Source organism: Theropithecus gelada, chromosome 15 (genome assembly GCF_003255815.1).
Source record: "Theropithecus gelada isolate Dixy chromosome 15, Tgel_1.0, whole genome shotgun sequence".
Lineage (NCBI taxonomy): Eukaryota > Metazoa > Chordata > Mammalia > Primates > Cercopithecidae > Theropithecus > Theropithecus gelada.
Window position 1 is genome coordinate 32,127,243 of NC_037683.1, and position 25,904 is coordinate 32,153,146.

At 40.5% G+C, this 25,904-nt stretch overlaps 1 protein-coding gene across 4 annotated transcripts in view; it reads left to right on the forward strand.

Moving 5' to 3' along the window:
* ELP1 (elongator complex protein 1) overlaps window positions 1-25,904 on the forward strand; it is a 66,217-nt gene that overhangs the window by 31,880 nt on the left and 8,433 nt on the right. For all 4 annotated transcript variants that reach the window (XM_025359352.1, XM_025359354.1, XM_025359355.1 and 1 more), the window contains 19 exons: window positions 323-376; window positions 474-579; window positions 1,405-1,520; window positions 1,886-1,959; window positions 3,023-3,101; window positions 3,192-3,271; window positions 4,482-4,619; window positions 4,729-4,814; window positions 5,125-5,273; window positions 7,773-7,896; window positions 8,808-8,905; window positions 10,482-10,683; window positions 12,485-12,546; window positions 20,452-20,514; window positions 21,230-21,290; window positions 23,178-23,291; window positions 23,777-23,888; window positions 24,585-24,712; window positions 25,186-25,340. In XM_025359352.1, the coding sequence (XP_025215137.1) occupies window positions 323-376; window positions 474-579; window positions 1,405-1,520; window positions 1,886-1,959; window positions 3,023-3,101; window positions 3,192-3,271; window positions 4,482-4,619; window positions 4,729-4,814; window positions 5,125-5,273; window positions 7,773-7,896; window positions 8,808-8,905; window positions 10,482-10,683; window positions 12,485-12,546; window positions 20,452-20,514; window positions 21,230-21,290; window positions 23,178-23,291; window positions 23,777-23,888; window positions 24,585-24,712; window positions 25,186-25,340 (2,001 nt within the window). The remainder of the gene's footprint in view (window positions 1-322; window positions 377-473; window positions 580-1,404; window positions 1,521-1,885; window positions 1,960-3,022; window positions 3,102-3,191; window positions 3,272-4,481; window positions 4,620-4,728; window positions 4,815-5,124; window positions 5,274-7,772; window positions 7,897-8,807; window positions 8,906-10,481; window positions 10,684-12,484; window positions 12,547-20,451; window positions 20,515-21,229; window positions 21,291-23,177; window positions 23,292-23,776; window positions 23,889-24,584; window positions 24,713-25,185; window positions 25,341-25,904) is intronic.

Consider the following 25,904-nt stretch of genomic DNA (forward strand, 5'->3'; position numbering starts at 1 on the left):
ATTCTGGCTGCCCAGAAGAGAGCTGGTTAGAGAGTGACAAGACTGGAATATGGAATCAACACAGGTTGAGTGGAGTTAAGTGAGGGGAAAAAGGAGATGGGTTTGAGATATATGTAGGAGATGGAGATGTCAGGGCTCACTGATGGATTGGATGGCTTCACATTCCATTTTGCACTGGGCCAGCTGCGTTTTAGGTATTTTTAGTCCTGATTACAGGAACTTAGGTGTGAAATCATAGGGCGGTAGAACTATGTGATAGAAAAGGTAGGTTTAACTGATTTGAAATAGAGTTGCTTATGATTTCAGTTTTATTTCTTTGCAGGAATGTGTCCTTGGTCTGACTGACTGGTGTCGCTTTTTCATCAATGACATTGAGGTATCAAGGCTTGGTTTGGTATTGGATCCTTTTCACAGTGTTGGCTCCGAGTAATCAAGCTGCCTTTCCCCCATGCCTTTCTGGTCTTCTCTTGTAGGTTGCGTCAAATGTCACGTCATTTGCAGTATATGATGAGTTTTTATTGTTGACAACCCATTCCCATACCTGCCAGTGTTTTTGCCTGAGGGATGCTTCATTTAAAAGTAAGTTTTCAATGTATAAAATAGAAATGGTCCCACCTCCAATGTCTTTTGGAGTCTTGATGACTTTTTGAATTCTTCATCTACTTTGGCTTTTTATCAAGGAATCCTATGCTGGAGAAAATCTTTAGAGTTATTTTACTTAGACCCTAATCTCAACATAATGTCTCAGTTAAATCATTCTGCACTTTAGTAAAGACATCCAAGGAAGGGAGTTCCTTCCTTAAGCAGCACATTCTAAACTTAAAAATTTTTCAGGAAATTTTATTATGTAATTGATCTAATATTTTATTTGGAATTACTATGTAGATCCCAAATGTTTTACCTTCTGTGTAGTCTTTTCCCACTGTGCCCACCCTCCACTTTACATCTGGGCTCCATCTCGTGGTTTGTAGGATATTGGCTGCATTTTGTCTTCTGTTCCATGCCCTATCTATCTCTGCGTGTGTGGCGTGTATGTGTGTGTGTCTTCCTTATTCTAAAAAGCCAACTTATTTTCTTTGCTTCCAACTTGGAAATAGGGAATCTTCCTTTCATTGATATGATTATAGTACACTGATAATGCTAAGAAATAGAGAAGTTGCCCCGATTCTTACTGTGTTTCTCCAGATCATTTGAGAAGCTGTGTATGTGAATATGCGTGAGGACTCTAAGAGAGAGGGCATGTTCATCAGCAGGGCTGATAGTGTTGAGGTTCAGTGGGAGAGCTAAGGCACATGGTTGTTATTTGTTCTCTTCTATTTCACGTAGTATGTGTGGTTTCAATTGCAATTAATGGAGAGTGGCTTACTGTGATAATTAAGGCTTATTAGTTAATGGTGTGTTTAGCATTACAGGCTGGCCTGAGCAGCAATCATGTGTCCAATGGGGAAGTTCTGCGGAAAGTGGAAAGGGGTTCACGGATTGTCACTGTTGTGCCCCAGGACACAAAGCTTGTGTTACAGGTAAGCTGGTTTTTCAGACAAGATAGATAGTCTGATTGTCATTCAGCCAAGTACCAAGCATAATTCTTTCAGGTTGTATTTTAGGCTCTCTTATTCTTTGTATCATTTATTGTAAACCTTTCCTTGATAGCTTTCTGTTCACTTTTTTCAAAGTAGTATTGATACAGGCTGTGACCAGTAAGGCTCAAAGGGTAACTTTCCTTGAAAGTCAAGATAAATATAGAGAACAACCAGATTCTGCTAAAAGTGTGCTCATTTTAGAGAGTTGTGGTAGTTCTCTGTGAAGAGTTAGGTAAAATTCTGTATCCTGGCTATTTAAATGTTTTCTACTTAATTAAAAATGTTATTGCTTTAATTTATTTAAGATGCCAAGGGGAAACTTAGAAGTTGTTCATCATCGAGCCCTGGTTTTAGCTCAGATTCGGAAGTGGTTGGACAAGTAAGTGCCATTGTACTATTTGCGACTAATTGGCTTGTGATAGACAATAAGTATTTTATTACAATTTTGAGAACTTAAAAGTATGAAAAGCACTCATTACCTATATCATCAGATTCTTAGGGACGCCTTTTTTTTTTTTTCTTTTTTTTAACTTTTTGACTTTAATACAGTATTTTGTAGTGGAGATTCCCAGCAGAAAGAATCGTGATGCTCATCATATAAAGGAGGGCTTCTCTTAACCTGAGGGAACACCTCTGGGTTTTAGGCGGCCTATGAACCCAGGGAGATAGTACACACCAAACTTTGTCTTTGTGTATTTATCCAAGTAGAAAGCCCACAGCTTTCAACAGATTTACAGAGGGGACTATGACCCAAAAAAGACTGAGCCACTCTTGTGAAGGAAGTGACTGATTTTCTGAACCTATTTGGAGGAAACTTTGTATTAGAAAGATCTATACTAATATTTTGTTTAAAAAGGAGACCTAAATTCCATGATGATTTTCTTTATTTTTGATTCAGAGTCTTGCTCTGTTACCCAGGCTGGAGTGCAGTGGCACAATCTCGGATCACTGCAACCTCTGCCTCCTGGGTTCAAGCAGTCCTCCCACCTCAGCCTCCTGCATAGCTAGGATTACAGGCATGCACTACCATGCCTGGCTAATTTTTTTTTGTATTTTTAGTAGAGACAGGGTTTCACCATGTTGGCCAGGCTGGTCTCAAACTCCTGACCTCAAGTGATCTGCCCACTTCAGCCTTCCAAAGTGCTAGGATTACAGGTGTGAACCACCATGGCTGGCCTTCTGTAATGATTTTCTGTTGTATGTATGTGAAGATGTAGTTCTCAGACAGCCATGATGAATAAATCACACCTTTTAAGAAGGTAAATGAATGTAGTACCTGATTTTTGTATTCTGTAATTTCAGAGTAGAAATTCAGTAATAGTAGATTGGCACTGGGGCTGTAATCTGATTATAACTGGTTTGTATCCTAATGAAAATATACTGGGTCCGTGGAGCTCAGTTTTTGTGAATACCTTTTCTGTTCTTTCTCTGTCTCCTCACAGACTTATGTTTAAAGAGGCATTTGAATGCATGAGAAAACTGCGAATCAATCTCAATCTGATTTATGATCATAACCCTAAGGTAACTTTCTACGCTGCCATCCACTCCAGCTTACTTTGTACTTGAACTAATGTGATCTGAACGAAGGTGTTTTGTCCCTTCTTTTGGTAGGTGTTTCTCGAAAATGTGGAAACCTTCATTAAACAGATAGATTCTGTGAATCATATTAATTTGTTTTTTACAGAATTGAAGTAAGTATTTTGAATAATTCATGAGTATCTTTTCCATAATTTTCTCTCTTCTTGTTAAAGAAATCAAATATAAATAGCTAGAGAAGAAAAATTACTTACCGTGCATTTTTAAAAATTGCTATAACTCTTAGATGCCAGTTGGTTTTTTGCTCTTTTCCTTTCTTTTTAAAACAGCCTGTTTAAAACTATGTCTTTAAAATATGTCATTCAGAATTATTTGACTTGAGTTTTAGATATACATATAGAACTATTTGTTTTTCTTAGGAGATTGAAATCAAATGGCATCTTTCTCTCTGATGATCTTTCCCCTCAACTTTTTAATGAAACACTTTCAAAATAGAGAAAAGTTGAGAGAATTGTCCAGTAAGCAGCCTATATATACCCTACCTGGATTCGCCAGTTTATATTTTTCTGTATATGCATTCTCATGCTGTATAATCTGTCCATCCATCATTCATCTTGTTTGTAGACAAATTTCTAAGTGAGTTGTAGACATCAGTCCACTCTACCCCCTGTACTTCTTATATATCATTAACTAGAGGGCATTCTTTGTGTGTGGGATGGTTTTATTGCATTTTTTAAGGTCATATTTATCTACAGTGAAGTGTCCAAATCTTAAGTGTGTCATTTAGTGAGTTTTGGCAAATGTATACTTCATGTAACCTGAATGAACCTCTATCAAGTTAGAGGGCATTTATTCCTTTTCAGAAAGATGCATCAAATTCCTTTTCAATCAGTCCCTGTCCCATTTCCCAGGCAACTACCCTTCTGAATCTTTCACCATAAATCAGTTTTGCCTGTTCAAGAACTTCACCTAAATGGAAGCATACAGTATTACTCTTCTGCATAAAGCTGCTTTCATTCAGCACATTGTCTTGAAATTCATCTGTGTTTTTGTATGTATCACTAGCTCATTCGTTTTTTATGGCTCAGTAGTATGCCATTGTATAAATACACCACTATTTGCTTATTCATTCCCCTGTTGCTGGACACCTGGATTGTGCCCTGTTTGGGGCTCATGTGACTGAAACATCTACAAACATTTGTATAAGTCTTTTGTGGACATGTTTTATTTCTCAATATTTTTATAATTCAACACTTTTCCAAAAGTCATTTTTATTTATCATCATCAGCATGCCAGGTGTATGTTAGTAATTTGATCGCTGGGCTACATGTTGTTGATGACCTTTCCATACACACCTGTTCTTAGAGAAGAAGATGTCACAAAGACCATGTACCCTCCACCAGTTACCAGCAGTGTCCACCTATCCAGGGGTCCTGACGGGAAAAAACTAGACCTTGTCTGCGATGCTCTGAGAGCAGTCATGGAGAGCATAAATCCTCATAAGTACGTATGCTGTCACCAGGAGGCATCCTTTGAAAAACAGAAGTGTGTAGTTGTCCTTGTCCAGCCTATTCGTCTTTCTCATTCTGGTGTTCTTCACTTATTACCTCAGATACTGCCTCTCCATACTTACATCTCATGTAAAGAAGACAACCCCAGAACTGGAAATTGTACTGCAGAAAGTACACGAGCTTCAAGGTAGAGATCCGCTCACAGAGAAAGTGCTAACGTGGTCGTGACTGCCACTAGTCTTCTGCAGGTGACCATCACCATGTCATTGCCACACCACAGATTTAATACGTGACCTTTTAGTTGCCATTTTAAGACCCATGTCGGTTTTTTTCAGGGCTGCCCTCTAAAGCATATCTAAAAGTATCAGCAGTGTATATAATTCTTCTGATGTCCAGTTCTGTTGAGAAAAAGTTACTGTCTTTTTGGTTATATTGCTGGGTCTGCGGGTTTTTTCCCCAAATGGTTGTATTCTGTTTTGTTTTCTAAACACTGTTAGGAAATGCTCCCTCTGATCCTGATGCTGTGAGTGCTGAAGAGGCCCTGAAATATTTGCTGCTTCTGGTAGATGTTAATGAATTATATGATCATTCTCTTGGCACCTATGACTTTGATTTGGTCCTCATGGTAGCTGAGAAGTCACAGAAGGTAGGTGGAGTTGTTACTTTTATGCCATTTTGGTTCTTGTTTATATATGAGAACCAAACCTTGTATGTGAAACCCTGCTTCTGGTAGTGCAGTATCTTTTCTGCTATCACCCTGTGAGTGCAGGGCTGGAGACAGATCTGTGAGTTTCTAGGGCCCACATTCCTAAGCCTCTGGATTTTGAGATTGAGGAAGTGAAGTAAAATTACATGGCTTTTTTTTTTTTTTTTTTTTTTTTTGAGACAGAGTCTTGCTCTGTCGCCCAGGCTGGAGTGCAGTGGTACAATCTCGGCTCACTGCAAGCTCCGCCTCCTCAGTTCATACCATTCTCCTGCCTCAGTCTCCCGAGTACCTGGGACTACTGGTGCCTGTCACCACGCCAGGCTAATTTTTTGTATTTTTAGCAGAAACGGGGTTTCACCGTGTTAGCCAGGATGGTCTCGATCTTCTGACCTCGTGATCTGCCCACCTCGGCCTCCCAAAGTGCAGGATTACAGGTGTGAACCACACTGCGTGCGGCCTAAAATTACATGGTTATTTTTAAGATGATGGGCATATGTGTGAGCTAATTTCTTCTCTTATAAAGGAAATGTAACAAGTGATTCATGTTCCACTCCAGTTCTTTCTCACATGGCTCTTTTTTCTAGTGGAGGGTGGGCACATGGAGCACAGAAGGCTCATGGCCTCCTTTCCTATGTTGGTACATGTGCTATGATCAAAAACTTTGAGCACCCCGGTATGCTTATTTTTTATCTAGTTTTTTGCAGCCTCAGTCTCTTCCCCAGGATCTCTCCAAAGAGGAAAATCAGATCCTTCATCTCTCTGCTTAAAATCTTTCATGAGCTTCCATTGTTATAAGGATAAAATTCAGAAGCCATAATACTGCTTAGAAACCCTTCCTTGGCTGGACGTGGTGGCTCATGCCTGTAATCCCAGCACTTTGGGAGGCCGAGGCGGGTGGATAATGAGGTCAGGAGATCGAGACCATCCTGGCTAACACGATGAAACCCCGTCTCTACTAAAAAATACAAAAACTTAGCCGGGCGCGGTGGTGGGCGCCTGTGGTCCCAGCTACTCGGGAGGCTGAGGCAGGAGAATGGCGTGTAATCGGGAGGCGGAGCTTGCAGTGAGCCGAGATCGAGCCACTGCACTCCAGCCTGGGCCACAGAGCCAGACTCGGCCTCAGAAAAAAAAAAAAGAAACCCTTCATTGACCTGGCCTCTGTGTATCTTTCCATTCTCACTTCTTGGTATTGTCTTTTTTTCCTCCACCCATGGAGGAAAGACAATGCTTTTGTCCCCCTTCCCTCGCCCCTCACCACCACCAGCCACCACATGCCTTGGTAGGCAGCATTACTTCTGCCACCCATGGGCTTTGACTGTTTCCACCCTCACCATTCACCTGGCTCATTCTCACTAATCTAGGTTAAAGGATGCCAAGGTGGCCTCTTCCCGGTAAGCCATTCATGCTTCCCTTCAGGGACTGGGTGAGGTGACCCTCCTATATGCTTCTGTTGCACACAGTGCCTGCAGGGAAGTTGCGTTAAAAACAGGAACACCTCTCCATTAGGAAGAAAAGCAGTTTGCTTACAGGGCATGGCACAGAGCTGGAGATGATAGGGCCAGTAAATACTAGGTTGGCAGGGTCTCAGAGTTTGGTGTCCAACTCAATATAATTTGATTTTTTGTTTTAATGTGATCTTTTCAGGAGGGCATGGAATATCATGAAAACAGCAATGTCTTAGACTTTTAGGAGAAGCTTACATGCATTTGTTGAATATCTTGTAGACTGAAACCTTATTTCCCTTACTAGCCTATGAAATAAATGATACTGTGAGACTTAGTTAAGGAAGTTACTGTTGTTCCAAATGTAACTTAATATCCGTATGTGAAAGCATTTTTACCAAAGCTTGTTTGGTGTTCAGCTGACCCTTGCACAACGTGAGTTTCAACTGTGCGAGTTGGAACTGCGTGGGTTTATCTAAATGGAGATCTCTCGCAAATACAGTTGGCCCTTTTTGTCCACAGGTTCTGCATCCACAATCAGTGTGGATCAAAAGTACAATATTTGCAGGATTTAAAACCTGCAGATACAGAGAGCCAACTTTTTGTGTATCCAGACTCCATGGGGTCAAATGTAGGACTGGAGTATGCTTGGATTTTGGTATCCTTGGGGCGTCCTGGAACCAATTCCCCATGTATACTGGGGAACGACTGTAGTTTGATTTTATATATTATATAATATGTAGTTAATATATAATATACATTTAAAAATTATGTAGCTTTGGGTTTATTGCTGTATATAAATGCTATTTGTTGCTGTATATAAATGCTATAGCAATAATAGCTATATATAGCTATTATATATATAGCTATTATGTATATAGCTATATATATAGCTATTGCTATATTGCTATATATAAATGCTATATATAAATGCTATTTATATTGCTGTATGTAAAAATATCACAAGTAATAAAGTTCTCATTAATCATTTTTTAAGGATCCCAAAGAGTATCTTCCATTTCTTAATACACTTAAGAAAATGGAAACTAATTATCAGCGGTTTACTATAGACAAATACTTGAAACGATATGAAAAAGCCATTGGCCACCTCAGCAAATGTGGTAAGCATGGGGATTAGTATGTTCATCTCTACTTTAGATCTTCTTTGGAACTAGGCAAGGTATAAATTAAACTGTTAGTTTAGACAGTGATTGATTTCACTTCCTACTCCTGAAAACTCTAACAATGATGTATGCTCACCTTGTTTTGTCGTGTATTCTGAAAAGCTGAAGGTAAAGAAATCACTTTTAATGAACTGGAAGAGCTCCCTAGGTAAGAACGTCGAGCAGGTCCTTTTTTGGTTAAGAATGAGCACCTTTTCTTAACCTTGTTTGGTTAAGAATGAGCACCTGTGAAATTAACGTTAGTGTCTCAGAATCAAAATTGGTTGACAGTTCTTCCTTCTCGTGCTGTTTGCAGATATGTCAGGGAAACTCTGCTTGTCTGGAGTGAGTGATGAGGCCACCTCCCCATGCCCTGCAAGACACAGTTTTAATTGACAGTGATGGGGTGCCATTTGTTCTTCTCATGCTGTAACAGTTGTGATTCTTTACTGAGGACTGGCGGGGTGGGGTTGGAGGGGAAGGAAAAATCACCTGGGGTGCATGTTAAGCCTTTAGCTGCTGGCATCCTTGGAGAATCTGATTCAGCTGATCTGGGATAGGACTGAGGTATGCATGTGTCTAATAAGCTTCCCAGGCGATGTCTTTTCAAGGAGGCTGAGAAAACACCGGGCCGGAAAGCTGGGACTCTTAAGTAGGATGCTGATCCCAATCAGTGCTTCTCTTGCCTCAGAATCTGCAGTGGTGCTCATTAAAAATTCACATTCCAGGATCCTGTTCTTCAGATTCTCTGATTATTTAGGTCTTAAAAAGGTCCCTCATTGATTTTGTTTGGTGACCACTGGTATAAATGAAGTCCATTATGCTTCCCATGTCTTAAGCCTGTCTTTGTGTGACTCTTGTTCCTGCAGGACCTGAGTACTTCCCAGAATGCTTGAACTTGATAAAAGATAAAAACTTGTATAACGAAGCTCTGAAGTTATATTCACCAAGCTCACAACAGTACCAGGTATGTGGTGTGTGAAATGAGGCTGTCCTGGTTTTGCTTTTTGCTTTAGTTGGAAACGAGTGGGGATCTTGAGTTCATAACACCATCCTTGGCTTCAAAATTTATTGTAAAACTGATTAGCCTCAATTTGAACTTCTTATCTGGGAGAATGGTCCTGACGTGTTCTCTGATTCCTCATCTGCAATACCATAGCACCTTCCCTGTGGGGTTTCCTGCTTCCTTCCCACCCCTCCTCTTGTCCAACCTCACTGCTGTGAGACTGATCATCCTAACAAGTACAGATCTTTCCCATATATTTCAGCATAAAGGGAAAGTTTTGTTTGTTTAAAAAAGCATCCCTTTAGCTTTTTTAATATACCACACACTTTGCTTATAAGCTAAATGTTTATATGATCTTCTTGACAGCCTAATGGGGTGCTGTGCACACTTTGTAGATGAGGAAGCAACTTGCCTGAGGATCCGGAGCTACAAAGTGCTGGACCTGGGATACAGAACCCAGGCTGCCCAATCACCCTTCCCATGCTATTAGCCACTAGTCTACCATGCCACCAGCATCACCATTTTCAGTTTGTCCTCAGACTACATACACATCTTTCTGTGATCAAGCCTGCCAGTTTCTTCAGCACCAGCTTCTGCCACTGTCCACGTTCCCAGTTACTTGTAGGTAGTTCTACAGATGTCACATCATGTGATTCCTCTGCCATCTCTTTACCCACCAGCCTTCCTTTAGCCCCACTTGTCCATCAGAACCCTTGGGTTACTCCTGAATGCAATTCGTGGACCAGGCGCCGAACACTGAGCTCCCAGAGCAGCCTGCCCTCACCTTGGTGATTGCGTTTGTCGAACTGCCGATTAGCTGCTTTGTCTCCTCCACCAGGCTGTGGGGCTTCTTCAGGGCAGGGACTCCATGTTGTATTCCTGTCTGCATCTCTGCCTAACATCCAGCCTGGAGAATCGAGGATTTGGCCAGTGGCTGCCTCTTCGCCCTTGTTTTCTGTTCTCTCCCACACTCCCTTTGCTCCAGTCACACTGGCCGTCCCGTTGCTCCTCAGACCTGCCATACACATTCCTGCTGCGTGGCCATGGTGCCTTCTGTGCCCTCTGCCTGTACGCTGTCACCTATCTAGTCACGTGGTTTATTCTCCTGACAGCCCTCAGAGCTCACGCTCCCTGAGGCTGCAAGGAGACTGTCCTCTGTCCCTTAACCCACCTTTGCCATTATGCTATAGACCGTATTTTGTCCATCAGTCTCTGTTACTATAAGAGCAGCAACTTGGTGGTGGTTCTTGTATGGTTTTTCATTTGTTTGGTTTTATTTTTTGCCTTGCTATATTATTCATACTGCTCAGAATGGTGCATATGTAGTTAAGAGTAATTATTTGTTGAGTGAATACATGGCACATCCTCAGTAAGGTTTTGAATGAAAAAATGATTGCACTAACTGGTCAACTGTAAGATTTTCCCAGGTAATTCTTTCAAGGGAGTTTGAAGTATAGGAACTAAGGCAGCTACACTGGAGCTTTAGAGAAATGATTGTCATGTTTCCTCCTCAGTCCTAAATCTCCTCTTGTCACAGGATATCAGCATTGCTTATGGGGAACACCTGATGCAGGAGCACATGTATGAGCCAGCGGGGCTCATGTTTGCCCGTTGCGGTGCCCACGAGAAAGCTCTGTCAGCCTTTCTGACGTGTGGCAACTGGAAGCAAGCCCTCTGTGTGGCAGCCCAGCTTCACTTTACCGAAGACCAGCTGGCTGGCCTTGGCAGAACTCTGGCCGGTAAGTACAATCATTTAGATGTCTACATCTACAAAGGTTTTAAAACATTTATTTCTTTGTGTTGTTTGGTAATTTTGCAAATAAATTTAGGGCAGAATACCCTGAGACAGTCTCGTTCTCACTGATAAAAATTAATTTAGAATGCTTTAAAGGATAAGCTACTACAACAAGAGTCCCAGAATGCAGTGACCCAATATGGAAAGATGTTTATTTCTCTCTGCCATAGGGATTGATCGGCCCTTCCGTTGTGTGGCTCTGCATCCTTTTAGATAGATGGTTGTAGCTGGGTTATCTCCACATCTGTGGGGAAGGAAGCAGACTGGGGAGAAGTTAGAGTCATGGTAGAACATTTACTTTTAAGTTGGAAATGACCTGGATGGAAGTTAAACTATCACCTTCTATTCCATCTCGGCCATACCATGTGGCTGGATGGGCTATGCCCTGTAAGAAAGTAAAGATGAATTTTGGGATGGGTCCATTCTGGTATAGCCAGTAGGTTGTTGGAATAGCCAGGAATGAGGTGGGGGAAAAAAGGCCAAATGGCCAAGCATTCTGAAAGCAAAGGCAGTTTAGCTGCATCAGGGACGAGGGTTGCCCGAACCAGAGGTGAGGCTGGTACCAGGATCTAGTATTAGAGTGGAGGAAAGGGTAAGGACACCTGTGAAAAGAGATGAGCAGAAGCTCTGGTCCTCTCAGCAGTGCTTGAAGTAAAGCAATGACTAGTATATTTTTTCCTCTAACTTGTAAATATTGTTGAGATCTCAAAGAAAAAAATAAAAAGCAGTCCTAAAAAAATTCCATACTCTATCCTGTTAAATTTATGTACCTGTCCTTCTTTGTCATTTGCATTATTCTTTTTTTCTTAGGATTATAACAATGCATGGGATTATCACTTTTCTTTTTCTGGTTATTAGCCCTTCCCCAATCCCTCCATTTCCAAGCTGGCCTCTTTTTACAAATGTCAAGAATTCCTTATTTCAGGCCTTTTAGTTGTTTGTTCAGTCTCCATTGTTCCTTTCTGCTTTAGAAATTTATGATATTGGTTGTTTATACCTTCTATCTCTGTTCTTGGATCTTTGTCTTCTATTCTTTACAGCTCTTAGCTTGCTATTTCCCATGTCTTATAATGGAGTATTTCTAGTTTTCTCAGATGTTTAGCAAAAGTAGGTGGGGAGGGCAGTGGTCAAAGATGTTTGAGAAATGTTACACACTGGAGTCACTCTGTGTGTACATTTAACATAGGCAGTTTACACAAGAGAGCAAAAGAAAGAAAAGGTAACTATTTAAATAGTGGAGGTGATTTTACCTACTTTTTTTAGTGATATATGCCCTGGAGTGAGCATGCAATGAGAGACCAGAATCTGCCAGCCCCTTCAAAAGCCTCGGGTTCTCTGTGCCTCTCAGTGTGATTTATCTCAACTGGGCTAAGTCTAGGATCTAAAGACACTGCATGACTCAGACATAAGTCAGCTACCTCCATCTAGTGTTCAACCGAAGAAATAGTGGTTTCTTGCTGTTAAGGGACGAAGTGGGTTTGTGAGAGATACCAGGTCATTTTCCCATGTACATGCCTTGGAAGCATCTTTCAGGGCTAATTTTGGCTGTATATGATTTTCAATTCCTGTGCTAATTTTAGATTCTAGCTGCCATTTAAGATAGGACTCTATGTTGTATATCCCTATTCCCTCACAGAAATTCGGAAAGTACATAGTTTCATGCATAATGAAGACGTATTAAAGAAGCACTTGAGCCAAAGAATCTGTTTAACTTTGTAGTCAACTGCTGCTTATTGTCTCTACAGGAAAGCTGGTTGAGCAGAGGAAGCACATTGACGCAGCCATGGTTTTGGAACAGTATGCCCAGGTAAACTCAATTTCTCCCTGCTAAATAAACCCCCTAGTCAGCAAGAAAGGTCTTCTCATGATCTTAGTGATGATGAAAGTTAAAGGAACTGTGCATAATTATTAAGTCCAGAGATAGTGTTTGCCCCAGCAGTCTTATCTTGCTGGCTTGACTTGGAAGTCTAAATTTAGTACATCTCTCAGTTTTGTGAGGTAGAATATGAAAGGGCTCTACTTTAACATACTAGTGGTTTGACCTTGGTAGAAAGTACTTAATTACCTCTAAAGGTCTTTGTGCTTTTAAAAATTGAGTTTGCCAAAGTAGAAACAATGAGAAAGGACCATTATAAAACAGGATCATTGAAGACTACATATTCTTGGCTTTTACTCCCATTCTCTCCATTGGAAATGTCTCTTTTACCTCGGGGAGCTGGAGGTTCCAGTTTTACAGCAGATTATAAGGATAAGTACCCATATGAGCATTTGGTAGTATTATAGGATTTATTATGAAAATAAGAACACTGCGGTAACACTGGCCACAGACTAACAGTACACAGGTGCACAGTTGACACCAGGGATTATTGCCTTGTAGAGTTTTGACCTTTGATGAGAGAGTGTTTTTTACAGTTGTTACTGAGAGCACATTTATGTAACTTAATTGTGCTTTAAAAATATTTAATTGTCTCTTACGAAATAACAGTGAGTGAAAGAAGATAAGTAAAATTTTGTATCATTAGATCCTGGAGAGAATATTTGTTGGGTGATTGAGTTGAAAATATCTGTGAATGAAACATACCTAAAAGAGTAGAGAGGTTGGGGTGGAAAGATATACCACATAGAGGGTTAATTAAATGGATAAGATGCCATTATCTTTTTTTTCTTTGTAAATGAAGATTAATGCATAACCTTATTTTGTCTAATTTACATACAATAAAATTATGTGTGGTACAGTCGTATAATTTACAAATAATGAAGTTAATTCACCAATTTTAGATGAAGAATTGAGTACATTTTGACAGATGTTTGTAGTTGTGTGACCACCATTGTACTCATGATGTAGAACATTTCTAACACCCCCCAAAATTCCCTACTTCCCCTTTTGCAGTCAGCCTTCTCCCTCCACTGCCAGCCTTTGGCAAACTGATCAGTCAGTAAAGTTTCGCATTATCTAGAATTTCATATAAACAGAGCCATATGGTATGTAGTCTTTTTAGTCTGGCTTCTTTCACTCACATAGTGCATTGGAGATGCATCCATGTTATAGTTTATTCCTTTGTATTGCTAAGTAGTATCCCATTGTATGAATATGTCAGAATTTGTGGATCTGTTCACCAGTTGGTGTACATTTGGATTGTTTTCAGTTTGGGGTTATTATGAATAATGCAGCCATGGACATTCTAGTACAGGTCTTTGTGGGGATGGGAGTGGGAATGCTACATCCCGTGGTAAGTGGATGTTTAGCTTTTTAAGGAGCCGCAAAACTAATCTGCAGTGGCCGTATCATTTTGCGTTCCCACCAGTGATATGTGAGAGGGCATCAGTGGCTCCTATACTCACCAACACTGGGTGTATTACTGTGACACTAGATGTATTATCTATTGCTATGTAACAACTTACCTTAAAAGCTGGCAGCTTAAAACAACAGACCCTATTATCCCACTTTTTCAATGGGCCAAGAATCTTGGCTGGGCTTAGCTGGGGCCTCTGGCTCAGGTGAGTCCTTTACAAGGCTGCATTTAAGGTATTGGCTGGGGCTGGCGTCATCTCAAGGCTTGACTAGCTTTTAATTTCATTTTATTGACCTTGTATCCTGCAACCTTGTTAAACTCATTTATTAGTTCTAGAACCTTTTGGGTGTATTCTCCAGGATTTTCTACATTAACAAACACGGTTTCTATAAATACAGTTTTATGTCTTTCTTACGATCAATACTTTTTTCTATCTCTATTGCATTTTCTAAGGCTTCCAATGTGGTGTTGAATAGAAGTGTTAAGAGTGAACATCCTTGCCTTTTTCCTGATGTTGGAGAAAATTCAGTTGTCTTTTATCATTAAGTATCATGTTTGCTTTTTTAAAATTTGATTCTGTTTTATTTTTGAGACAGAGTCTTGCTCTGTCACCCAGGCTGGAGTGCAGTGGTGTGATCTCAGCTCACTACAACCTTGACCTCCTGGGCTCAGGTGATCCTCCCGCCTCAGCCTCCTGAGTAGCTGGGACTACAGGCACATGCCACAATGCCTGGCTAATTTTCGTAATTTTTGTAGGGATGGGGTTTTGCCATGTTGCCCAGGCTGGTCTTGAACTCTTGGGTTCAAGCAGTTTGCCTGTCTCAGCCTCCCAAAGTGCTGGGATTACAGGTATGAGCCCCCGTGCCTGGCCTGTTATTTGCTTTTTTTTTTTTTTTTTTTTTTTTTTAAATGCTCTCTATTGCAGAGTTGGCAAACTACAACCTGTGACAAATTCAGCTTATCACCCGTTTTGTAAATAAAGTTTTATTGGAGCATAGCCATGCTCATTAGTTTACATCTTGTCTATGGCTGCTTTTACACCACAGCAGCAGAGTTAAAGAGTTGTGACAGAGATAGTTTGGTCCATAAGGCCTAAAATATTTACTGTCTAACCTTTTACAGGGAAAAATTGCAGATTCCTGCCCTCTTGGTTTGAAGAAATCCCCTTCTATTCCTTGTTCTGAGAGTTTTTAAAATCATGAATGGGTGTTGAATTTTGTCAAATGGATTTTCAACTATGATGTTTTTTTGTTTTTAGACCAGTGATATGGTGGACTAGGTGATTGATTTTCTCTACTGTTAAACCAACCTTGCATCTCTGGGTTCAACCCCACTTGGTATTATATATTTATTATCCTTTTTCTCTCCTGGTAGATTAGATTTACTAAAATTTTCTTGAGGATTTTTGTGTTTGTGTTCATGAGGGATATTGGTTTGTAGTTTTTTAGTGTCTTTGCCATGTTTTGGGTATCAGGATAATGCTGCTATCATAAAATGAGGGGTGGTGGTCTTTATACTTCTGTTTTCTGGAGGATTTCATGTAGAGTTGGTATGAGAGTCTGACTCATGGTTAAAAACCTATGTGTGATGTTTCAGACCTGACCATAAACAATTACAGACTTTACCTAGGAGGCCACATGAGGAAGAGCTGCCCTCCCCACACCAGGCTTGGCGTACTGCCAATGCATTACAGTTTCTAAAGGGAGTTGCAAGCAAGGACTCAGGGCCCCCTGTTAGTCATGCTCCTGTAAACAGTGTTTGTATTCAGAGTCCTGGCGCTTTCATTCCTGGGTCTCTATCTGAGGCCATGGGCCAAGGTCTTCTTCAGGCACCTCTGCCAAGGCCTCTTTATGTAAGAAGGAATGGAAAAACCTTAACATTTTTTCCCACTATGACTCACTACCCAGTACTTTTCCACCCTTAGCCCCCTTCCTTTGCACCCATACCCCCAAGATCCATCAAACTGCTAAAGCCTTTTTTTTTCAAGCTCCTTCAACAGTGAACCAACCCTCATGTCTGTGTGGATCCAGCTGACTCTTGAATAGTGAGTTGTTCTTTGGGAAAAAATGGAACAGAGAGAGTTGGTGCTTTCCCTGGTTTTAGCCTCTTGCTTATACCAATGCAATGCCTGAAGGCTTAACTCATTTTTGACTTGTTGCTTTGATCAGCTGCTCCAATACCTGACAGCTCAGCTCTTGGGAGATATTTTTTTCCTTACATGTTTGGTAGAATATACCAGTAAGTCCAGCTGGGCCAGGGGTTTCTTTAATGAAAGTTTTTCACTATTAATTCAGTTACTTTAGTAGACATTAGCCTATTCAAGGTTATCTGTGTCTTCTGGAATGAGCATTGGTAGTTTATGTCTTTCAAAGAATTTGTTCATTTCATCTAAATTGTCAGATTTATTGGCATAAAGTGTTTGTAGTATTCTCTTATTTTATTGTCCATAGGGTCTATGGTGACGTCTTGTCTTTCATTCTAGATATTGATGTGTCTTCTTTTTTTCTGATTATTCTGGCCAGAGGTTTATCAATTTTATTGATCTTATTAAAGAATGAAGTGTTTCATTGTTTTCCTCTATGATTTTTCTGTATTCTATATCATTAATTTTTAAAATTATTTTCTGTTTATTATTTTATTTGCTCTTTATTTTTCTAGTTTCTTAAGATGATGGCTTTTTTTTTTTTTTTTTTTTTTAAGAAGCAGAGTCCCACTCTTGCTCAGGCTGGAGTGCAGTGGCACGATCATGGCTCACTGCAGTCTCAAACTCCTAGGCTCAAGCTATCCTCCCCCCTCAGCCTCCAGAGTAGTTGGGATTACAGGTGCATGCCACTATGCCTGGCTAATTTTTAATTTTTTTTGTAGAGATGGGGTGTTACTCTGTTGCCCACAATGGTCTGAAACTCCTGGTCTCAAGGGATCCCTCTGCCTCTGCCTCCCAGAGTGCTGGGATTCCATGCATAAGCCACTTTGCCTGGCCAAGGTGATGGCTTAAAGCCGTTGATTTGAGATGATTCCTTACTTTATAGTTTAAGCATATAATGCCATAATTTTCCTCAAGCACCGTTTTACTTACATTATACAAATTTTGAAATGTTTTGTTTTCATTTTCTAATTTCCCTTGTGATTTCTTTATTGACCCTTGGCTTATTTAGAAGTATGTTTGCCGGGCCTGGTGGCTCACGCCTGTAATCCCAGAACTTTGGGAGGCCGAGGTGGGTGGATCACGAGGTCAGGAGATTGAGACCATCCTGGCTAACACTGTGAAACCCCGTCTCTGCTAAAAATACAAAAAATTAGCCAGGCATGGTGTGGGCGCCTGTAGTCCCAGCTACTCAGGGGGCTGAGGCAGGGGAATGGCATGAACCCGGGAGGCGGAGCTTGCAGTGAGCCGAGATCACACCACTGCACTCCAGCCTGGGTGACAGAGCGAGACTCCGTCTCAAAAAAAAAATTTATATATATATGTTTAACTTGCAGATATTGGAGATTTGCCAGCCATCTTTTTGTTATTAATTTCTACTTTAATTTTGTTGTGATTAGAGAGCATGCATTTTATTAATTTAAATTTATAATTTATTTTAATTTATAATATGGTCTGTTTTACAGAATGTTGTGTGTGTATTTGAAAATAATATGAAAGCTACTATTATTGAATGGAGTGTTCTATAAATGTCAGATTAGGTTGATCATGCTGTTCTAGTTTTTTATATCCTTATTGATTTCCTCACTACTTGCTCCATCAGTGACTGGGAAAGTGTTAAAATCTCCTGCTGCAATAATTTATTTGTCTATTTCTCCTTTCGTTCTACCAGTGTTTGCTTCACGTGTTTTGAAGCTCTGTTATAGGTGCATACATGCTTACGGGTATGTCCTAGATGTATTCATTTTGATATCCATCTTTCTCTGTTACCATTTCTAATTCTGAATTCGACTTTAATGTTATTAGTATAGCTTTTCCACCTTTCTCTTGGTTAGTCTTTTCATTGCGTATCTTTTTCTATCGTTTTACTTTTAATCTATCTGAATGTAGTCTTTATTTTGAAGATGGGTTCCTTGTTGATAGCAATAGTTGTTTCTTTTTTTTTTAATCTAATTTGACAATCTCTGCCTTTTAATCGGAGGGTTTAGACATTTGCATTGAGTGTGATTACCAATATAGTTAGATTTAACCTTCAATCTTGCTGTTTTCTGTTTTTTCATTGATCCTTTGTTTCTTGTTTTTTCTTTTTTTGCTTTCTTTTGGATTTAGTATTTTACATAATTCCATTTTACCTCCACTGTTGGCTTATTAGCTATACATCTTTATTTCAGTATTTTAGTGGTTCTAGGATTTATAATAAAAATCATTAATTGACCATATCTTCAGATAATAGTATACCACTTCATATATAGTATAAAAACCTTACAAGCGTATTCACTCCGTAATACTTTGTTATTGCTTTTGCTTTAACTGATCATTATTGCTTAAGGAAATTTTTTAATGACCTGTCTTTCATGTTTATTCTTTTTTTTTTTTCTTCAAAAGAAGCTGGAAAGGATTTTTATTCAGTATTTTCCGAGTTTTCAAAAACTGCTGGCCACTCAAAATGGATCAACAACAAAAATTTAAGAGCTAAAACTGTAAAACTCTTGAAGGCTGGGCACAAAGTTTCATGCTTGTGATTCCAGCACTTTTCGAGAGGCTGAGGGAGGATCACTTGAGCCCAGGGGTTTGAGACCAGCCTGGGCAACATAGAAAGACCTTGTTTCTACAAAAAATAAAAACACAATTAGCCAGGCATGGTGGTGTGCACCTGTAGTCCCAACTCCTTGGGAGGCCAAGGTGGGAGGATTTCCTGAGCCCATAAGTTTGAGACTGCAGTGAGCTGAGTTCACGCCACTGCACTTCAGCCTGGACAACAGAGTAAGACCCTGTCTCAAAGAAAACCAAAACGAAACTATAAAACTCTTAGAAGAAAACAGGGTTAAATCTTCATGACTTTGGATTTGGCAATGGATGGTTGGAATTAATACCAAAAACACAATCAATAAATTGATAAATTGGATTTTATAAAAATTAAGAACTTCGTGGTGGCTCAAGCCTGTAATACCAGCACTTTGGGAGGCCGAGACGGGCGGATCATGAGGTCAGGAGATCCAGACCATCCTGGCTAACACAGTGAAACCCCGTCTCTACTAAAAAAATACAAAAAACTAGCTGGGCGAGGCGGCGGGCGCCTGTAGTCCCAGCTACTCGGGAGGCTGAGGCTGGAGAATGGCGCAAACCCCGGAGGCGGAGCTTGCAGTGAGCTGAGATCCGGCCACTGCACTCCAGCCCGGGCGACAGCGCGAGACTCCGTCTCAAAAAAAAAAAAAAAAATTAAGAACTTGTGTGTATCAAGGGCATTGTCAAGAATGTGAAAAGACAGCATATAGAATGGAAGAAGATATTTGCAAATCATATATCTGATAAAGGTTTAGTATCCAGAATACATAAGGAACTTCTGCAACTCAACAACAGAAAGCCAGATAAATCAATTTTGAAAGGAGCAAAGGCCTGTAATCCCAGCTACTTGGCAGATTGAGAAAGGAGGATTGCTTGAGGCTAGGAGTTCAAGACCAGCCTGGACATTTTTTTAGTTAGCTGGGTGTGGTGGCATATGCCTGTAGTCCCAGCTACATGGGAGACTGAGGCAGTAGGATCACTTGAGGCCAAGAGGTCAAGGCTGCAGTGAGCTATGATTGTGCCCCTGGCTAATTTTTTGTATTTTTAGTAGAGATGGGGTTTCACCGTGTTAGTCAGGATGGTGTCCATCTCCTGACCTCGTGATCTGCCCGTCTCGGCCTCCCAAAGTGCTGGGATTAGAGGTGTGAGCCACCGTGCCTGGCCTTATCATTCTTGATAATATTTTGGAATTAATCCTCTACATTTGAAATATTACTATCTTTTTACTGAAATGAATTGAATTTCCTTGGCTGCATCCCAGCATGGGCGATAGAGTGAGACCCTGTCTGAGAAAAAAAAAAAAAGAAAAAAAAAACATTTAGAAGATTGCTATTCTAGTCTACTATTTTTTCAAAGTGTGCTCTTGTTAACAATTCTGGAGCCCACCTAAACCTGCTGAATCAAACTTGGTAGTAAAGCTGGGGAGATGGGCATGTCTAACAGACCTTCCTGGTGGTTTTGATGTCCAGGCATGCAGAGAGATGATGCTTACCTTGTGTTTTGTCATTATTTTCAGAATTTACACTGCTCCCTTGTCTTTTGTATCAATATTTACAGAGACATGAACTCTAGGATAGTCATGATGTTGAGAACTAGGAGTTCTCCCCTGGCCAGGGAGATAGAGGCAGGCCTGTGGTTAGTTTTGCAGTTGGCTGTGATGACATCTGACACACTCTCTTCACCTGTTGTCTTCTTCCTGTTCCCTTGTCAGGATTATGAAGAAGCTGTGCTCTTGCTGTTAGAAGGAGCTGCCTGGGAAGAAGCTTTGAGGCTGGTAAGAATCTTTTAAACCCTCTGGATGTTGGGTGCTAAGCAGAGAGGGGGAGCAAGGGATTCCAGATCAGTTGGAATCTCTTGTCTTCTGAGGCTTGTGAAATAAATAGAAATAGGTCAGGATCCTGGCTTAAGGAAAAGCAGTGTTTTTAAAACCGTTTTTATTTGTTTATTTATTTATTCATTTATTTATTTGTTTTATTTATTTATTTATTGAGGCAGAGTCTCGCTCTGTCGCCCAGGCTGGAGTGCAGTAGCACGATCTCGGCTCACTGCAAGCTCCGCCTCCTGGGTTCACGCCATTCTCCTGCCTCAGCCTCCCGAGTAGCTGAGACTACAGGCGCCCGCCGGCACGGCTGGCTAATTTTTTGTATTTTTAGTAGAGATGGGGTTTCACCGTGTTAGTCAGGATGGTCTCCATCTCCTGACCTCGTGATCTGCCCGTCTCGGCCTCCCAAAGTGCTGGGATTAGAGGTGTGAGCCACTGTGCCTGGCCTTATCATTCTTGATAATATTTTGGAATTAATCCTCTACATTTGAAATATTACTATCTTTTTACTGAAATGAATTGAATTTCCTTGGCTGCCTCGTAGGAGGCCTGTTTTTCAGGAAAATATTCTGATTACCTCTGAAAGTAATCCATGTCTGTCTAAGTATCTTAACTCTCCAATGACTAGAAGTTTTCCTTCCTAAAATTATTGTGTTTTTCCTTCTAGGTATACAAATATAACAGACTGGATATTATAGAAACCAACGTAAAGCCTTCCATTTTAGAAGGTGAGGGTTCCATTTTAGATAGAATTCCTCATTTGGAAGAAGGAGAGGAGAGAGCGATGAGAGAGTCTCCTCCTATTACGGTGTTTTTTTAATAATATGTCATGTAGACTCAACCAAAATTACCCACTGGATATAATATTTAATTCTCACTAGAATTTTTATATATGCTGAGTGATTAAATGGTAACAAATAAAATATTTAAATGTTAGAAACCTGTCCTGTAATCAAGTATGATTAAGAATCTTTGTATTTGGGGCCGGGCGCGGTGGCTCAAGCCTGTAATCCCAGCACTTTGGGAGGCCGAGACGGGCGGATCACAAGGTCAGGAGATCGAGACCATCCTGGTTAACACGGTGAAACCCCGTCTCTACTAAAAAAATACAAAAAAAACTAGCCGGGCGAGGTGGCAGGCGCCTGTAGTCCCAGCTACTCGGGAGGCTGAGCCAGGAGAATGGTGTAAACCCGGGAGGCGGAGCTTGCAGTGAGCTGAGATCTGGCCACTGCACTCCAGCCTGGGCGACAGAGCTAGACTCCGTCTCAAAAAAAAAAAAAAAGAATCTTTGTATTTGGGAATAGTTGGTAAACTGGAATATGAACTATATTAGATAATACTGTAACGGTGATAAATTTCTGGCATTTAATAATCACATTGTCGTTATGTAAGGTAATATCCTGTTATTCTTAAGAGATAAATGCTGAAATATTTAGGAATGAAGGATCATATCTCTACCTTACTCTTAAAAGGTTTCACAAAAGTAATAATGGATATGTGTAAGCATGCAGAGAAACAGGAAGCCAAAAAAATGTCAAAATGTTAATAATTGGTAAATCTAGGTGGAGGGTATATGTGTGTTCATTGAACTCTTATAACTTTTATGTAGTTTTCAACTTTTTCAAAGTATTTTTAAAAAATTACCTTTTCAAATGAAGTATGTGGTTCTTGGAGAACATATGAATATTACCAGTTCTAGAATACTCAGATGGTCACTGTGACCTCTTAAAAGCGAAGCGGAGAAGGACATCAGTTTGGCTTACAGAAACCTTAGGGAGTGGTTGATTTTAAGCTCTGCCTTTTTATGCAAATCCACCCTGTAAGTAACGTCTGGCCTTTCTGACATTTACATGTATGCACATTCTTACCTTGTCTGCACCCCCTTCCCCCATCCTAATTAAAACGTTGCTGGGGTACTTTTTATGTTATTCGCTTTAGGTACCTCTAACTGGGTGCTGAAAGCATGATTCCTCGTCTGTAATAATCTAACCAGTTCTTGGATTTTCACCACTAATGAGAACCTTTCTTAGAAAAATGCTGATAACTCCATCTGCATAGGCCCAAAACCTATTAATAAACTACATCCTTGGATAGTACTATTTTGCTTTTTTAAAATGTATTCTACTAGTGTTATTTTTCTCTTGCATATTTTTCCATTGGACAATATTTTGCAGAAATCATTAGATACATTTTTTCCACGTCCATGGGCATTTTGATGGGTGTTTAGCCAGAAATGTTTAGGTAACTTTCTTCTTACTTTTGTTAACTGCGCCCCTTCCCCCCTACCATTTTTTTTTTTTGTTTTTTTTTTTTCTCCAATCCTCTCTTGGTTTAGATATCAAGTCTTCGTTCAGGTGATTTTACAAGTTCAGTGGTAGCGCGTATTCTGGGATAATATTGATGAACTCTAAGATCTGGAATTTCAGTCTCTAATTTGTTAATGCTTATTAAGGAAAAAAACTCATAACCTAGTAAACAAAAAAAACCTACTAGGAAAAAACCTAGTAACCTCTTTCTTTTTGCAGAATTCTAACCCTCCTTCACTGCTCCCCACCTGTAGTTTTTTCTCTTTGCTTAAACCTCATGCTCAAACTATTTACATTCTGCATCTCCAGCCCAGAAAAATTATATGGCATTTCTGGACTCTCAGACAGCCACATTCAGTCGCCACAAGAAACGTTTACTGGTAGTTCGAGAGCTCAAGGAGCAAGCCCAGCAGGCAGGCCTGGGTGAGTGTCTTCGTGAAGACCATTGACACGTGCAGGGCCGTGGGGGTCGGGTAATGCCACACATTCTCTCGATTGCTTAGTGTTCCTCCTGCAGTCTGATTACTGTGCCATGGGGAAGTGTGAGGCCTCTGTGGAGCCCCTTCAGGGCCATCTGTGTCTGTGTTTGTATGTTGGTGAGGGCAGGACCAAGCATGAACGGGAAGAGCTCTGCCGACGTTCCCACTGACCCCCATTCAACCAGAGTAGCTGACCACTTCCGTGTCTAACAAAATGAGTTTCCTCATTTCCAGAAAAAAGTTCAGGAAGCTACTGATTTACATTAGTAATTACTGTATTTAATATTATCTCATTCATTTTGAGATCTGCAATCATTTTCATCCATCCTTTGATATGCCCCAGTTGACTCTAGTTCATTTACCTCCCTGAAAGTAAACCCACACATTAGCAGGCAGTGTTTTCATCTGCTTCTGGTTCCTCTTTTCTAGATGATGAGGTACCCCACGGCCAAGAGTCAGACCTCTTCTCTGAAACCAGCAGTGTTGTGAGTGGCAGTGAGATGAGTGCCAAATACTCCCATAGTAACTCCAGGATATCAGCGTACGTATCACATTGATTCAGCACATTGACCATGCGCTGGGCATATGGGGAAAGTGGAAGCAAATAGGTTGGTTTTCTACTGGGACAGTGTAGTGGGAGTGGAGAGAATATTATTCAATGTTGTGTGGAAGTTGTTCAGAGACTTTCCCAGCATATCTGAGACATTAAACTTGGCATTGAAAGGTCTTCTTCCTCAGCTTCAGACGGCCTGTGTGTTTTCCCATTCCCCATGAGGCAGTTCCTCCACTGAGTGCTCAGTCTATATTAACATCCGATTTTACGCTTTGAACAAATGTTGTGACTAAGGTATAGGCACTGAAAAAATAAAAAGATCAAGCTTCTTCAATTCAAAATCAGGATTGGAAGAGACCATACATGTAAAATAAGTCATCACACTTTTACCAATTATAGTAATTTGTCAGAAATATTCATGCAACACCCGTATGGTAGGTGCAGTAGATGTTACCAAAAACTTACAAGGAGGTATGAGTTATAAGAGCTTGAAGTCTTGCTTGGAATATGTAAAACAATGCAGTATTATATATTTAAACTGAATTATGCTTTAGGAATTTGAAATGGAGAACTGTGAAGTTGTGTGGGATGATCAGCAACTGCAAGAAAGTAGCCGGGCAAGGTAGCACATGCCTGTAGTCCTAGCTACTCAGGAGGCTTAAAAATATCTGTAATTTCTAACAGGAGATCATCTAAGAATCGCCGAAAAGCAGAGCGGAAGAAGCACAGCCTCAAAGAAGGCAGTCCGCTGGAGCACCTGGCCCTCCTGGAGGCACTGAGTGAAGTGGTACAGAACACTGAAAACCTGAAAGGTATATTCTCAGTCCTGGTGATGATTCCTGACCCCAAAAATAGTAAACAGGCAGCACAGACAGGCAGAGTTCAGTAGGTGATTAAGCTACCATTTTCCCAATTTGAGGAAAGGTGAGAACTTTTAGCAGGAAGGGTCATGTCAGCACACATTCCTGAAGCAGCCCTTCTTAGCTGGTAACTGAGAAGCCTTCCTCGGTTTGGCATCCCCCTAACTGAACTGGGAGAGCTGCTTAAGCCAGGATAAAGAATTGTGGGACGCTGCTTTCTGCGTGGGCCCCCCAGTATGCTTGATTTTCTTTTTGTAGTACATGTGTTTAGTTATGCCAGCATTTGGGAAGAAAAAAGATAATGTAGGAGAAAGGACCTGCAGTGGAATCATAGAAAATTTTGGCTTTGGATAGAAGCTATGGTATGATTCGGTCTATGGAGCTGGGAATATAACTTACCACTCTTTCAAATTTCTTCTCTCTAGATGAAATATACCATATTTTAAAGGTACTCTTTCTCTTTGAGTTTGATGAACAAGGAAGGGAATTACAGAAGGCCTTTGAAGATACGCTGCAGTTGATAGAAAGGTCACTTCCAGAAATTTGGACTCTTACCTCCCAGCAGAATTCAGCTACCCCTGTAAGTTCACTCAAAGACGGTGTGCATGTTTTTCATCATTTTCATGGGTTATTATGTTCACACCCTCCCCAAGTCAAAAAGTTTTCCTGTTCTTAAAAACATAAGATGCCATAGTTAAATTATCTTAGATTTATGTTTAAGCTGTCAGTAAGATTTTATATTTGCTTGTAGAGTGACTAGTACACCTTGGCGTAGGTTAAATGGGCTATCATTTTCCTTTCTGGGTGAAGCAGGTGTCATGGAGAAAATGAGAAAGTCACGCAGTTGTTCCTGGCCTTCAGTGAGGTTGGAGTGGGGAGAGAGCGGGAAAGAGGGGATCGGAGACGGCCTCTCACTTGGATGGGATCAGGCTTTAAAGGGACCCCAGGCAATTGCTTTTCCTTTTGTTTTATGAAAAATTTGACTTGTCACTTCTGTGTTGTTACGATGGACTTTGCTGGTTGTGTTTAAGGCTGAATCAGCTTTGTGTTGCAGAATTCTAATGTATTGTCGTCTGTTTGTTATTTATACCTCTGTTCACTCTCTTATACCTCAAGTCTATTGTTAAGAGTTTTTATTTGGATT